The 14,429-nt window shown below is 42.5% G+C and overlaps 3 protein-coding genes and 4 non-coding genes across 7 annotated transcripts; 1 reads left to right on the top strand and 6 right to left on the bottom strand.

Annotated features, from left to right (window-relative positions):
- Positions 1-14: 14 nt before the first annotated feature.
- On the bottom strand, positions 15-3,482 carry LOC102708724 (transketolase, chloroplastic). Its single transcript, XM_006656542.3, has 7 exons — positions 2,919-3,482; positions 2,412-2,502; positions 2,208-2,313; positions 1,838-2,120; positions 1,609-1,757; positions 1,367-1,520; positions 15-1,280 (listed from the first exon to the last, which is right to left on the bottom strand). Exons 1-7 carry the CDS (start codon positions 3,402-3,404, stop codon positions 324-326), a joined length of 2,226 nt encoding a protein of 741 aa, XP_006656605.3. The 5' UTR covers positions 3,405-3,482; the 3' UTR covers positions 15-323.
- Positions 3,483-8,032: 4,550 nt separating this feature from the next.
- On the top strand, positions 8,033-11,351 carry LOC102709005 (3-phosphoshikimate 1-carboxyvinyltransferase 2). The gene is made up of 8 exons (XM_006656543.3): positions 8,033-8,370; positions 8,972-9,216; positions 9,296-9,449; positions 9,736-9,950; positions 10,038-10,155; positions 10,357-10,567; positions 10,743-10,804; positions 10,916-11,351. Exons 1-8 carry the CDS (start codon positions 8,065-8,067, stop codon positions 11,132-11,134), a joined length of 1,530 nt encoding a protein of 509 aa, XP_006656606.3. The 5' UTR covers positions 8,033-8,064; the 3' UTR covers positions 11,135-11,351.
- Positions 11,352-11,709: 358 nt separating this feature from the next.
- LOC102718745 (40S ribosomal protein S20) lies at positions 11,710-13,894 on the bottom strand. The gene is made up of 3 exons (XM_006655695.1): positions 13,672-13,894; positions 13,454-13,567; positions 11,710-12,088 (listed from the first exon to the last, which is right to left on the bottom strand). The coding sequence occupies exons 1-3, from the start codon at positions 13,799-13,801 to the stop codon at positions 11,946-11,948; spliced, it is 387 nt and encodes a 128-aa protein (XP_006655758.1). The 5' UTR covers positions 13,802-13,894; the 3' UTR covers positions 11,710-11,945.
- Positions 12,476-12,552, bottom strand: LOC121054821. The gene has a single exon (XR_005812105.1). It is a non-coding gene; the product is annotated as a small nucleolar RNA SNORD36 (small nucleolar RNA).
- Positions 12,692-12,769, bottom strand: LOC121054820. Its single transcript, XR_005812104.1, has one exon. It is a non-coding gene; the product is annotated as a small nucleolar RNA SNORD36 (small nucleolar RNA).
- On the bottom strand, positions 13,084-13,167 carry LOC121054822. Its single transcript, XR_005812106.1, has one exon. It is a non-coding gene; the product is annotated as a small nucleolar RNA SNORD36 (small nucleolar RNA).
- LOC121054823 lies at positions 13,285-13,370 on the bottom strand. The gene has a single exon (XR_005812107.1). It is a non-coding gene; the product is annotated as a small nucleolar RNA SNORD36 (small nucleolar RNA).
- Positions 13,895-14,429: the final 535 nt, after the last annotated feature.

A 14,429-nucleotide genomic window follows, 5' to 3' on the forward strand; every position in this document is an offset into this window, starting at 1 on the left:
GGAGCGAACAAACAGGACCAAGGGCATATAGTTCAGGATTAACCACTGAAATGAACTCAGGGAGAATGGAACATTGTCAAATGTAAATATCACCAAAACCAGTCCCCAATTGAATCAGGCTCAACTTCATGAATCATCTATGGAGTGACCCAACAAAACATACGTAAATGGAAAAGCAGTGCTTATTACAGGCCTAAAATACCACTCACGCTCCAATGCAGGCATCCTCTCCCTTCATTATTCCAAGCTTTGGGCACAAGACCTCCATGTATACTGTTCCTTTGCATCAAGGATGACAAAAACTCAAAACGCGCGGTTTGATCTTACAGGCTCTTTGCTGCTGCAATGATGCTCTCCACGCTGATGCCATACTCCTGGTAGATCTTTCCAGCAGGAGCACTTGCACCGAATTTGTCAATGCCAATAGCCTTGCCCTTGCTTCCAACATACTTCTGCCATCCCAGAGTAGATCCTGCTTCAATGCTGATTCTTCCGGTAACAGCCTCAGGAAGAACACTCTCCTTGTATTCATCCGACTGTTCATCGAAAAGTTCCCAGCAAACAAATGACACAACACGTACAGTCTTCCCCTCCTTCCTGAGCTCATCAGCAGCCTTGGCGGCAATCTCTAGTTCAGAACCGGTACTCATCACAATGAGGTCAGGCTTGTTGCCAGTTGAGTTGTCGGAGATGGTGTATCCACCCTTCTCGACACCCTCAATTGAGGTACCTGGCAGCTGAGGAAGCTTTTGCCTAGAGAGAGCAAGAACAGATGGCCTCTTCCTGTTGAGGACAGCGATTTTGTATGCCCCGGCAGTCTCATTACCATCAGCTGGACGAAGCATCAGGATGTTAGGCATAGCGCGGAAGCTCACCAGGTGCTCAATGGGCTGATGGGTCGGACCATCTTCTCCAAGACCAATGGAGTCATGAGTCATAACATAGATAACTCCAGCTTCACACAAGGCTGAGATCCTCATGGCGGCTCTCATGTAATCAGTGAAAACAAAGAAAGTAGCACAGTATGGAATGAGTCCTGGGCTGTGCAGAGCAATGCCATTACAAATGGCACCCATTCCATGCTCCCTGACTCCAAACCGGACATTGCGCTCCTCAGGCGTATCCTTCTGGAAGTCACCAAACATCTTAAGCAATGTCATGTTCGAGGATGCAAGGTCAGCACTTCCTCCAAGGAGACCAGGAACAACTTTAGCAAGTGCATTTAAGCACTGTTGTGAGAGATTCCTGGTGGCATCTGCTGCGCTCTCTGTAGTGTATTTCTGTAAAAATCAAGTAATCTATCATTAGAATCTCATCATTCACATATCAGCTCAAATGTCATGAGTAGAAGTGGTAAAAGACTTACAGGAAGAGCGTCAGCCCAGCCAGTGGGCAACTCCCCAGAGACAATGCTCTTCAAGGTCGCTGCATCTTCTGGGTACTTCTTCTCATACTCAGCAAACTTAGCATTCCAGTCAGCCTCAAAAGAAGCACCTTGGGAAACATGGCGGCTCCAGTGACTGTAACATTCCACGCAAATAAACCATAAGACGTGTGCTATGAAATTTAAACATCTCATTCAGATAACCTACACAGCAATAAACAAACCTCTTCACATCCTCAGGCACAAAGAATGGCTCATAGGGCCATCCAAGGTTCTCTCTGGTTGCTTCGACCTCTTTGGTACCCAACGCACTTCCATGGACGCTGTATGAGTTGGCCTTGTTGGGAGATCCAAAACCGATTGTGGTGGTCACCTAAAAAAAGAGTACATTTCAGCTAAATATGATAAGTTCTATAACATACAAAGGTATGTGAGAATGTACAAGAAGCTAACCTTGATGAGTGTAGGTTTGTCAGATACCGCCTTTGCTTCTTTAATGGCGGCACGAATCTCATCATAACCAGTATTGCCATTCTTAACCCAGATTGTATGCCACCCAAGAGCCTCAAAGCGAGCACTCACATCCTCAGTGAATGCAATCTCTGTGTCTCCATCAATGGAAATATGGTTGTCATCATAGAAAGCAATCAGCTTGCCAAGACCCCAATGGCCAGCCAATGAGCAAGCTTCATTGGAGATACCCTCCATTTGGCATCCATCACCCAAAATACAGTAGCTGCACAAAATTCATGAATCATGTCACCAAGATTGCACCACCATAACTAAAGCAGAAACCAAAGCCATCAATAAGAAAAAGTATTACGTGTAGTGATCAACAATCTCGCTATCGGGCTTGTTGAAACGAGCAGCCAAGTGCTTCTCAGCAAGAGCCAACCCAACTGCATTTGCAATACCCTGACCAAGAGGTCCTACAGAATAAAACCACACAGACAAAAAACAAAACCTTCAGTTCCGAATTCAACCATAGAAACTTAAAGGTGCTATGAACTCAGTTGACATAACAGACCAGTGGTAACTTCAACCCCGGGCGTCTCGAAGTTCTCGGGGTGACCTGGAGTCCTGCTTCCCCATTGCCTGAATTGCTTCAAGTCGTCCTCCTGCAGCAGTATACCGGACATAGTTACAACAGGTTCAAGGATCAAACCAGTTGAAACTTAAGTCAATCATATTAAAAACTTGACGGATCACTCCAGATTTTACAGTGAACAGTTGCTGCACTTATCATGACTAACAAGTCAATTATTCCTATGGAGTTTACTTCCAACTAATCTTCCTAGGAACACTAAATTCCACTGAACAGATCTCTGACAGCCGGAAAAGGTACACCCTTTTGCTAGGAAAAAAACGAAGCCGCCACATAAAAATAGCAGTCAAGATCCACACTTTCCACTGTTTTTACCTAACAAGATCCAAACCTTGCACGAACCTACTCCCGATTTAGCCGCACCAACCACTCGGAAGAGAATTAAACACGCACGAAACAGATGCAACAAGCAAAGGATCGAAGCGTTACCATGACGGCGTCGTAGCCGGCGAGGTGGAGCAGCGCGTACTGGAGCATACACCCGTGGCCGGCGGAGAGGATGAAGCGGTCGCGGTTGAACCAGTAGGGGTTCTTGGGGTTGTACCGCATGACCTCGTCGTAGAGGATGTGTCCCATGGGCGCGCATCCCATGGGGAGCCCCGGGTGGCCGGAGTTGGCCTTCTCGACGGCATCGATGGCCAGGAACCGGATCGTGTTCACTGACTTCTCGAGCAGCGCGCCCGTCGCGGCCTGCCCCTCGAGCGTCTCCACGGCCGCCGCGCGCACGCGCTGGCGGCGGCGCGGCGCCGCGGGCGACGCGCGGCGCGGCGGGAGAGGGGAGCGCAGGCCGCGGCCGGCGAGCGAGCTGAGGCGGAACCCCAGGCGCTCCGACGGCGCGGCCGCGGCCCCTGCGGGCGCGGGCGCCGCGCGCGCGGCGATGGTGGCGTGCGCGGCGGCGACGGAGTGCGCGGCCATGGCGAGCGGGCAGTTGGTCGAGCGGGTGGTGTGCGAGGCGGAGATGGCGAGGTGGGCGATGGGATGGGGTTATGTATAGACTTCCGGGTGCGTTTTCCGGGGACTCGTAGCCAATAAAAAGGGTTAGTCGCCAGGACCCGTCTAGGTGGACATGGTCCATGGACCAATCATCTTAAGCCGCCATGGTTAGTTGGTAAACGCCTTTTTGCGCCGGAATTATTGAATCGATGATAATCCTTAAAAGTAGTTTTCTATCAATATATTATGGTTAACAAATGCTACGTAGTATACGAATTGATTAGGTAGCATGTGCAGCATCTTGGAAAAAGAAGTTGGTGGATATTTGGTGAGGTTGTGAAAATCTCTCGCACAAAAGAGAGAGAGTTTGTTCATTTTAGGAGCCCCGTTGCTTTGCTTTTAAGAAGCACAAGTAAAACATATTAAAAAATAATTTATATTTATTATAATTAAAAATGATTGATATTCATTATAATTCAATATAAGTTGTATTTATTAAAGATTAATAAATAATTTATTGGTAGAATTTTTATATGTGTTCTTAATAATCTATGCGAAGGCTAAAAAATATATTAGTATTTAAATCAACTTTAAATTTAATTTTAAAATTTAAAATTTTAGCTTATAAATATAAGTACAAGGGAAGAGATAGGATGTTAGAATTAGACTCATTTAAAGCACCCATGAAGTACCGTGGTAGAGCTCATGTTACCATTTTTGCAAAAGTTGGACTCATGTCCAAAATCACAATGCTATTCAACTTGCTCTAATTTGAGCATGCGGTTGTATGATGGTTAGTCTGTTAGCCACCACAAAGTTTAGATCTTAAAACTTGTTCACAAATCATGTTTGGTTGCTTCATTTATTTGTTTTCGCGGCTTATCAGCTAGTATAACAGTATAACTTAAACAACCAAAGTCCGAAATAAATTTCAACTTACAAAACATTCTATAACTATGCTAGATAAGCCAGTGATCACCCTATCTATCTAAATAATTAAATAATTAAATGCAAACCTATATTTATGGGCACTTGACATTGGTATCTCTGTGTAACCGAGTATGTGATTTTGATTACTTTTTGAGTGTATGGACTGGGTTCATGGGGGATGGTTGTGGTGAGGTGGGTTGGTGGATGAGGATATCATCCCTGTCCGTTGATGATCGCAAGCAAGAAGATCCTGGCCGTTGGAAGAGGGTAGGAAACGACTGGATATTATTAAAGATATTTTTCGCCTATTTGTTGTAGTGGTCTGGTGTGCTTTAGAAAAAAAAAATGTTGTGGGTCACATCCTTTTTTTTTTTTGAAGATAGGAAAAAATGTGAAGATTGTCCTGGCTCCTTGTGCATGTTGGGGTCGTCGCCGTCACAGTTGTTTTCTGGCGTCATTCCATGGTTGATTGTGATGTTTATGTTGAAAAATTGGAGTAAGAAAAACAACTTTTTTAGATGCAGCGGTATGATTCTGGCATGTAAAAAAATACCATTTTTCAACTAAATATAAATTGCACCTCGCTCACTTTTCTGTGATTCGTTGATATGGATGATGAAATCGAGCCACAGGAGAATAGTAACAAAGACAGAAGCATATGGGCATAGAATCTATTCAGCAGGTATCTAACTCTGAAGAATATTCTTATACAATTTGCTAGTAGTTAATAGTTTTTTTTAGCAGCAATGACATAATTTTTGCTTTGGGTTTATACACTGTAATGAAAAGATTCCCAAGACTAATCTAAACATGTTTTACATGAAAGAGCTACTTATTTGTGTTCAGATTCTGACAGGGGGAGCTGAAACAGGTTGAAGTGAGCCATGTGGCCGCCCCTGGGGTTAAGTTTTGTCTAATCCTAATTCCTAAAGCAGTGTGTTTAGGATGCATTGATCCTGGCTGCTGCCACATTCAAAAGACCAACAGCAGCACGCATCGATCTTTATCTTGACTCTTTGGTTGGTTCAAGCTGGTTGGCTGGCTTCGGCTAACTAGCCTTTCAAGGCCCCAAAAGATTGGGTCGACTAATCGGCTCTCGTCAATGGCTACTCCTCCATCTCACGAAGGACTCATTTATCTTATAAAGCAGTCAGTATATTATATTAACCTAGTAGTTTAAGGAATAAGTAAATAAGAAATTTATAAAGTAGAAGATAAATATATTAGAGTTTGATTAAGGGAAGGATAACTGCGTTAGAGTGTACTAAAAATACAGAGCATTTTGTTTTATACCTCTTAGGTCCGAGGCAGTAGTTCGCAAGGTTTACTGGTTGTTTCAGTAAACCAAGGGTTATTTTCTTAAAAATGTTATTAATCAGAATATTGAAATGGATTATTTATTCTATGCTTCCAAAAAAATATGTTTTTTTCTTAAAAAAACCTTATTTTGTATTTTTAGAGCGCTTGTTTAAAACTATCTAACGAGTGTATTTCTTAAAATATTTAGTTTAGTAGTATATCAAGTAGATAATATGTGACGGTAATCCGCTCCATAATTTTAATGAAACCATGCCTTATACTATTTTTTAAAAACTGTGAAGTTATAATGCACAACTCTAAATAGGAAAATAGTAATGATATTTTTAAATGCGATATATTCCTTGAGTTTTGAAATATATGATCGAATCGAGAAAAAAAGACTTATAATATGGAATATATAACGGATGAAGTATTTACAAAGACATTGGTCCAATTAATCATTTTATTATATATGTGAAATAAATAATCGATGACAATAATAACCCGTTAAAGAGCAATAATCCGAGATGTCAAGCTGAACTTGTCCAGCATCCATCATCCACTTTCCCCTCGGCTGATCGCTGGTCACCAGCCGACGAAATTCTTCAGCAGCAGCAGCAACCCACCGATGAATTGAGTGAGGTAGGTAGGCCCCGCAAGCCAGTGTGACGACCGTACGGACAATGCTCGATCAGGTTAGGTGCTCTGCTCCTAGTACAAATGCAATGCTCTCGATCTCCTCCATTCGTACGCCGCCACGTAGGCTGTATTACACGTACACCCCTTCTCTTCTTCTTCTTCTTGCGTTGGTTGGTGAGAGAGACCGGACGGAAGGAGAACGTCGCCGGACGCCGGTCGCAGCATGGCATGGCGAAGGAGAAGAGGGGCATCTTATCTACGTCTTCATCGTTTACACCGTATTTGTAAATAAAATATAATTTATAAATAAAATTTTTATATACTTTTTTAATGAATTAAAAATAAAGATTGAAAAAATACGATTAAAAACCTAAAATCAACTTATAGATATAAATTTAAAAATTTAAATTTAAATTTATAAGTATAACAAAAAGCGAAAAGATACCACATGCGAGCGCTAAAGCACGGAAACCATCGGAAAACCGTTCCATCAACGTGATACGGAGTACAATTATCGTTGGTGAACTCTGGTTTTAGTAATTAATCGGTCATATTTTGCTTCATCGTCCGAATAAAACTTCGTACATTACTTTTGACGATCTCTAGGCCGCTTTCGGCTACCACAGTAAGTTAACTGTCTCTCTCATTTTCTGGGCGCGCGTTTTTCGGACGGTTAAACGTGGTATATTTTGTAAAAAATTTCTATAGAAAAGTTGTTTTAAAAAATCATATTAATCTATTTTATATTTTTTTAATAATTAATTAATCATGTGCTAATCGATTACTACATTTTCAGCGTCGGGATAAGTTAACTTATACCCCCTCAGATAATGCGGTCTTAGTGGTTTTATGTATATATATCACATGCACTTCGTCTGAACGATGTCATTGGTTTTTTGGAAAATATTTGATAATTTGTCCTATTCAAAATACTTATATACTTATTATTTCTTTTGATTTAAATTATTACCAAATGTATTTTAACTATAACAAAATTTTATATTTCACGTGTTTTTTAATAAAATAAATAGTCAAACATATGACAAACAATTAACAATGCCATGTATCAAAATGCGGAAGGGTGAACCATTGACTTTTTAGCACACGTCTAACTATTCGTTTTATTAAAAAATTCCTTAATTATTTATTGTTATTATTATTAGATTTATTACTAAATATATTTTAACTATAACTCTCATTTTCATAAATTCTTAAATAAGATGAATGATCAAACACATGTTAAAAATTTAACGGCGACACGGCACCATCTATTAAATTCAGAGAAAGTATCACCATATGTTTTCGCTCCTGCTTATACTTATAACCCAAAAATTTCAATTTTTAACACAAAGTGTGAATTAGTTTTGAGGGATTTTTCATCCTAGTTTATTTTGTTGACATATAGAAAAATATGTATATAAATTTTATTCACAAATTATTAAATATGTCTTTGGAGTTAATCATTCATGTTCGTCCAACAACATTCGGTGGTCAGAGGGGCTTAAGAGACTGACATGTGGGCCATGAACAGTGGGGCCCGCATGTCGGTGACCAACGCTCCGACGCTCAGAGATCCTCTCCTTCCCACTCGCGACTCGGTCGCGCACTCGCCGTGGTAGGTGGCGGCGGCAGCACTCCCCTTCGGCTTCTCTCCTCGCCTCGCCTCCCTATTTCTTCCTCTCTTCTTCCCTCCCTCCCCCCGCCCGCACCAAACCACCAACCCCGACGCACCAATCCCCCACCCCCCCTCCCACCAACCCCCACCTTCGCGGCAATGGCGGCCATGGCGGCCAAGGCGGCTGCGGTGTCCCTGGACCGAGCCTCGGCCTTCGCCACCCCGGCGGCGGCGTTCCCGCGGCAGCTGCGGGTGCCCGCCGCGGCGCGCGGTGGGGTAAGCGTGCGGGCGCGGCGGCGGCGCGCGGTGGTGGTGGTGGCCGCGTCGTCGTCCGTGGCCGCGCCGGCGGCGAAATCCGCGGAGGAGATCGTGCTGCAGCCCATCCGGGAGATCTCCGGCGCCGTGCAGCTGCCCGGCTCCAAGTCGCTCTCCAACAGGATCCTCCTGCTCTCGGCTCTCTCCGAGGTGACCCGAGATCCCTCCTCCCCGCTTGCGTGAATTCCATTTTAGAGATGGGATGTGATGGGATTTTAGGGGGTTTAGGTGGGATGGCTTCTATTTGCTCAATGTTTGTGGAAACCTAGGAATTATCGGTGAGATCAATCTAACGATAGGTCCATGAGATAAAGCTCGGACGCTAGTTTAAATCGCCAATTCATTCATATAACCGATTACTGAAACATTTTGGATTGGTCAAGACGGTATAGCGAGGAGATCCTCGTGTGTCAGACTACTGATTTTTTCATGGCAGTATGCTCCACTCAAAAGCAAGGTGTTTTACGAATCTGCCGAGCTCCATTGAAATTTTCATTGTACTGGTGCCATGAGCATTTTGCAGTCATAGTAATTTCATCCAAAATGATGCAAATTCAAAAACTCATTCACTACCAATTCCCGAAACATTGTTGTTAGTAAATTTGATCTCCAAATGCAACATTTTCAATTCTTGGGTTGTTATTTGTAGCATTTTTTTAATGACGAACTATATTAGGCACTAAGTGCAGGATTTCTTTGGGTTTATTTGATCCTTTGACAAATTATTGATCAGTTTTGCTCTGGTTATCAGGGGACAACAGTGGTTGACAACTTGCTGAACAGTGAGGATGTTCACTACATGCTTGAGGCACTGAAAGCCCTTGGGCTGTCTGTGGAAGCAGATAAAGTTGCAAAAAGGGCCATAGTCGTTGGCTGTAGTGGCAAGTTTCCTGTTGAGAAGGATGCGAAAGAGGAAGTGCAACTCTTCTTGGGGAATGCTGGAACTGCAATGCGGCCATTGACAGCAGCTGTGACTGCTGCTGGTGGAAATGCAACGTATGTTTTTTAATGCTTATGAAAATAAGTATAGATAGAATCCATGGGTATGTTTTAAGACCTTTTTCTTTGCCATCAGTTATGTGCTTGATGGAGTGCCACGGATGAGGGAGAGACCGATTGGTGACTTGGTTGTTGGTTTGAAACAACTCGGTGCTGATGTTGACTGTTTCCTTGGCACTGACTGCCCGCCTGTTCGTGTGAATGGAATTGGAGGACTTCCTGGTGGCAAGGTTAGTCTTCAACTGCCTGTTATGCGGTTCTGTAGGCACCTCAATTCTGTCAACTGTCATAGCCTTCTACATTTCTAAGGAATATAGTGTGATACAATTCAACCTTAGGATGGATAGTAACTTGAATATTTTTTATGCTTAACAATCATACCATATTCCTGTCAAGCTCAAGTGAGCAATATTGGTTTAAATTTGGCAGGTTACTTTTACCTATTTCGGGCATTCGTTTGTTTGGTGCCTTCTCATGAATTGGCAATAACGTGAATTAAATTTAACAATTTAACAGGTGAAGCTCTCTGGTTCCATCAGCAGTCAGTACTTGAGTGCATTGCTGATGGCTGCTCCTTTGGCCCTTGGGGATGTGGAGATTGAAATCATTGATAAACTAATCTCCATTCCTTATGTTGAAATGACACTGAGATTGATGGAGCGTTTCGGCGTGACCGCAGAACATTCTGAAAGTTGGGACAGATTCTATATCAAGGGAGGGCAGAAGTACAAGTAAGCTTCCAGCTGTCTCACTGAGTCAAATAATTAGTAGTATGTATAATTCCCTAAACTAATCCTCTGTTTCTTTGGAATTGACAGATCTCCTGGAAATGCCTATGTGGAAGGTGATGCCTCGAGTGCAAGCTATTTCTTGGCTGGTGCTGCAATCACTGGAGGCACTGTGACAGTTGAAGGTTGTGGCACAACCAGTTTACAGGTAGAACTGCAGTGCTTATTTTAACATTTACCTTTTAGTTAGGCATATCTATATATTCAGAGTACAACGCAATCTGTGATATGTCACAGCCGATCAAACATGCTTGACCTAGAAGGATATCATATACCCTTGCTTAATCTTTGAGCCATATGCGGCCTTGCTGTGCTGTCATATTCCCTGATTTAAAGCTTAATGTTACAGGGTGATGTGAAATTTGCTGAGGTACTTGAGATGATGGGAGCAAAGGTTACATGGACCGATACTAGTGTAACTGTTACCGGTCCACCACGTGAGCCCTATGGGAAGAAACACCTGAAAGCTGTTGATGTCAACATGAACAAAATGCCTGATGTCGCCATGACTCTTGCCGTTGTTGCGCTCTTTGCTGATGGTCCGACTGCTATCAGAGATGGTAAACATATAAGGCCTGTCATACCTGTTCCATCATATCAGTTGCTGCATAATAGCAGGGGCAAAAGAAATAACCAAACTTTCTTGATAATAACTCAAAAGTAAACAGTATTACTGTAGTTGGGCAATCCTACATTGCATGACCGTTCATGATACTTATCCATTATCTTCCACAGTGGCTTCCTGGAGAGTAAAGGAAACCGAAAGGATGGTCGCAATTCGGACCGAGCTAACTAAGGTAAAATCATCACATCCCACGTTCTTCCGTTCTCCTAGTAATTTCTCCAATTCTCCTTCAACAAATATATATATCTAATGTGAACTCAACGAGTTTATTGCGTTGAGCTAGCTGGGAGCATCGGTTGAAGAAGGGCCGGACTACTGCATCATCACCCCACCGGAGAAGCTGAACGTCACGGCAATCGACACCTACGACGACCACAGGATGGCCATGGCCTTCTCCCTCGCTGCCTGCGCCGACGTGCCCGTGACGATCAGAGACCCCGGTTGCACCCGCAAGACCTTCCCCAACTACTTCGACGTGCTAAGCACTTTCGTCAAGAACTAAAAGAGTCGAGACGAATGTTGTCTATCAGTTCATATGTTTGAGGAAACTTGTTTCTTATTTTCACGAGATGAGATATGAGTTTTGGGCTTGTAATTCTAGTTTGTAGCAAGGCAGAGTGACACAAGTGATGAAGAATTGAGATAAAAATGAGATGTATGGTATACCAAATTCATTTGACTCAAAGGAATAAACTGGCCTTAAGCGATTTCAGATGTTATACTCCCTCCGTTTTAATTAATTAACTTTTAGATTTTTTGTTTTTGACGTTTGAGCCTTAATCTTATTTAAAATGTTTATCCAAATATACAAAAGAATAAATCATACTTAAAGTTAATTTAGTAATAAATTAAATAACAAAATATATATTTTTTTAATATGATACCGGATCAAAGGTAGATCTAATTTTTAAATTGTCTCCTCTGCTGGTACATGAAACGGACTGTCTAGAACTGGATTGTAAGCACAAACCACAGAACTACAAACCGCTAGTCACCAGTCACCACTCCAAGCTCGGCCACAATCAACGACAAGTATACGCAATTCGGTGCACTGAAACGACACAGAAGAATGGGTCCAAGAAAATGACACCAAAATCCTGTAGATCTTTAGCGAGTCATCATCATTTATAACATCTGACAGAACGGACATGAGTCAAGATTTATGATAGCTTTAGATAACAGAGGGTCGAATTAACCGAGGAGCCTATAGATTAACAAAAACTCTGTTCCACCAGTGTTTCGCATGCTAATAAACTTTCTGAACATCCTGTTCACTGAATTTCTCCACCCGTTGAAGGTTAGATACTGGATGATCACTGGTCGCTGATGGTCACCTCAACCTCCACGCCTGGCTCAATGGTGATCGAGGTGATCTGCTTGACAACATCGGCAGAGCTGACGAGATCAATGACCCTTTTGTGCACCCTCATCTCAAACCTATCCCAGGTGTTGGTACCTGAAAAAATGTCACGTTGTTAACATGTACAACAATACACAGGAAAAAGCTGACGCTCACAACACAAAAAGACTAAAGACGAACTTAAAAATTATAACCCACGTAGATAGGTACAGGTCAGCCTGCAGGTAATTTAGGGTCAACCCAACTCAATGAACTATGTTGATCTTAAAAACGAAATCTAGTTCATCTAGTAGAACAAGAGCTAGCCAGGGATTAACCACGGGCCAGCTCATGCTCATCCTTATCCACGTTACATATACTGGGCAGGAACACCACATTCAACTAGTAAATAAAAGCAGAGCAATTTGCCAATTTGCAAGAGGTAATACTCAACTACAATGAGAAAACAATTGCATATAAGGGGTTCATAGAATTAGTACATGCTGAGCATCAGTTTTAAAAAGCTCGATTTTTAGACATCAAATATATCAGTGCAAACGTAAATGTGTCATCATCTGCTCAGCATGTCCAAAAATTACAGCCATTCAAAGATCAAAGTGCTTCCCCACAATGACAGGAGAGCATTAAGGCAAGCAGCATTACCTTTTTCTACCAAAAGTGTCAGTATCTAGACAATAATTTTCAAGCAATGGATAGGCCAACCATCAGTTTTAAAAAGCTCGATTTTGTTAGTCTTCAAAGATAGACTCAGCAATAACATATTTAGCATCATTTGGCCGGCCCACCATAGAACAATTACCACATAATAAAAAACATTAATCCAGATCGAACAAACATAAGGTTTTAACAGGAGATATTTATGAGCAATTCAATGCCAACTTAGTCCAAACTTCTACCAGCATTTATGCATTTACTAGATCGACAAAGCAAAAAAAAATTGGATGACAAAATTTGCAGTGTAACATGATTGGCATGTAAACCAAGATGAGTACAAACATAAATATATACATTAGTTTAGTAGCAACAACACTAAGTTTAGCACAAGTCATGCAACAACCAAAACTCTGCAATCTACCATTGCTGTTATAAGGCAAGCATCAGTTTTAAAAAGCTCGGTTTTAGAGACTTCAATGATATAACATCTCAGTAGCATCTCCTTGTAACATCACATGCTCAGCCCTACAATTCACAGTACAAACAAACTTCGCTCTCATCTCAAATGCACTACTTCGCAAATCAAGGCACTGTAACTTCTAACAAACAGAACAATTCACTCTAAGATGATGATACGCTAAGCATCAGTTTTAAAAAGCTCGATTTTTTAGACATCAAAAACCAAAAGATCTCAGTGATGTATTAGTATTAACATCATCTGCTGAGCACATCATCATCATCACGACAAATCATAGACCACTCTTCTACACGACCAACAGAGCAGATAATGTCGAGAAGAAATATCACCTTCGCCACAGGGAGACTTCCTGGTGGTGATGTGGAGCACCTTGGTGGGCATCCGCACCGGGCCCTTCACCCTCAAGCTCTTATCCTTGGCTCCCTTCACCAGATCGCCGCAGACTGCACACGCAACACACACACCCATCGAACACGATCAGATCAAACGCCACGCATAAGCCTCTCGGGATCACCGCGGAACAAGGATTGCACGAACAGTTCTTTACCTTTCTCGAGGTTCTTGACGCTCTTGGAGGACAGGGTGATGCGGATCCTGTGCTGCACCTCCTGCGAGCTCTCGAAGCCCATCTTGCCGGACTTCATCGGCGGCGCGTACGCCATGTCGGCGGCCGCCATGGCTCGCGCGGGAGGGAGGGAGGTCCTCGGCTAGGGTTTCGCCTCGCGGAGGAGGAGGTGGCGGCGCGCGAGGTGAGGGGGATCTAGGTTTTCGCGGCGTGCAGGGAGGCGGGGGGTTTATGTAGAGGCGGGAGGTAGGAGGAGGGGCTCTCCTGGCCGTTGGATCGAATGGCCGGAGCGTCCTGGTCGTTGGATGGGAACTTGTTCCTGGGATTGGGGAAGCAATAGTGTGTTGCGTCAATGACCCGGTATCTTTTGCACACCTTGTTGTATAAGGCCCCGTTTAGTTCCAAAAGTTTTGCACAGCTTGTTGTATAAGTCTCCGTTTAGTTTTAAAATTTTTTAGGAATAGGTAACATTGATACGTACGGTCATATATTTAAATGTATTAAACATAGTCTAATTATAAAATAAATTTTAGATTTCACCTGAAAACCGCGAGACGAAACTTTTAACTCTAATTAATCCATCATTAGCACAGGTTGGTTATTGTATCACTTATAGCTAATCATGTACTAATTAGACTCAAAAAGTTTGTCTCACGATTTCTTCCATAACCGTGTCATTAGTTTTAATGTCCATGTATATTTAATACTTTATTTACATGTCTAAAAATTCGATGTGATGT

The sequence above is a fragment of the Oryza brachyantha genome, chromosome 6, assembly GCF_000231095.2.
Source record: "Oryza brachyantha chromosome 6, ObraRS2, whole genome shotgun sequence".
Taxonomy (NCBI): Eukaryota; Viridiplantae; Streptophyta; class Magnoliopsida; order Poales; family Poaceae; genus Oryza; species Oryza brachyantha.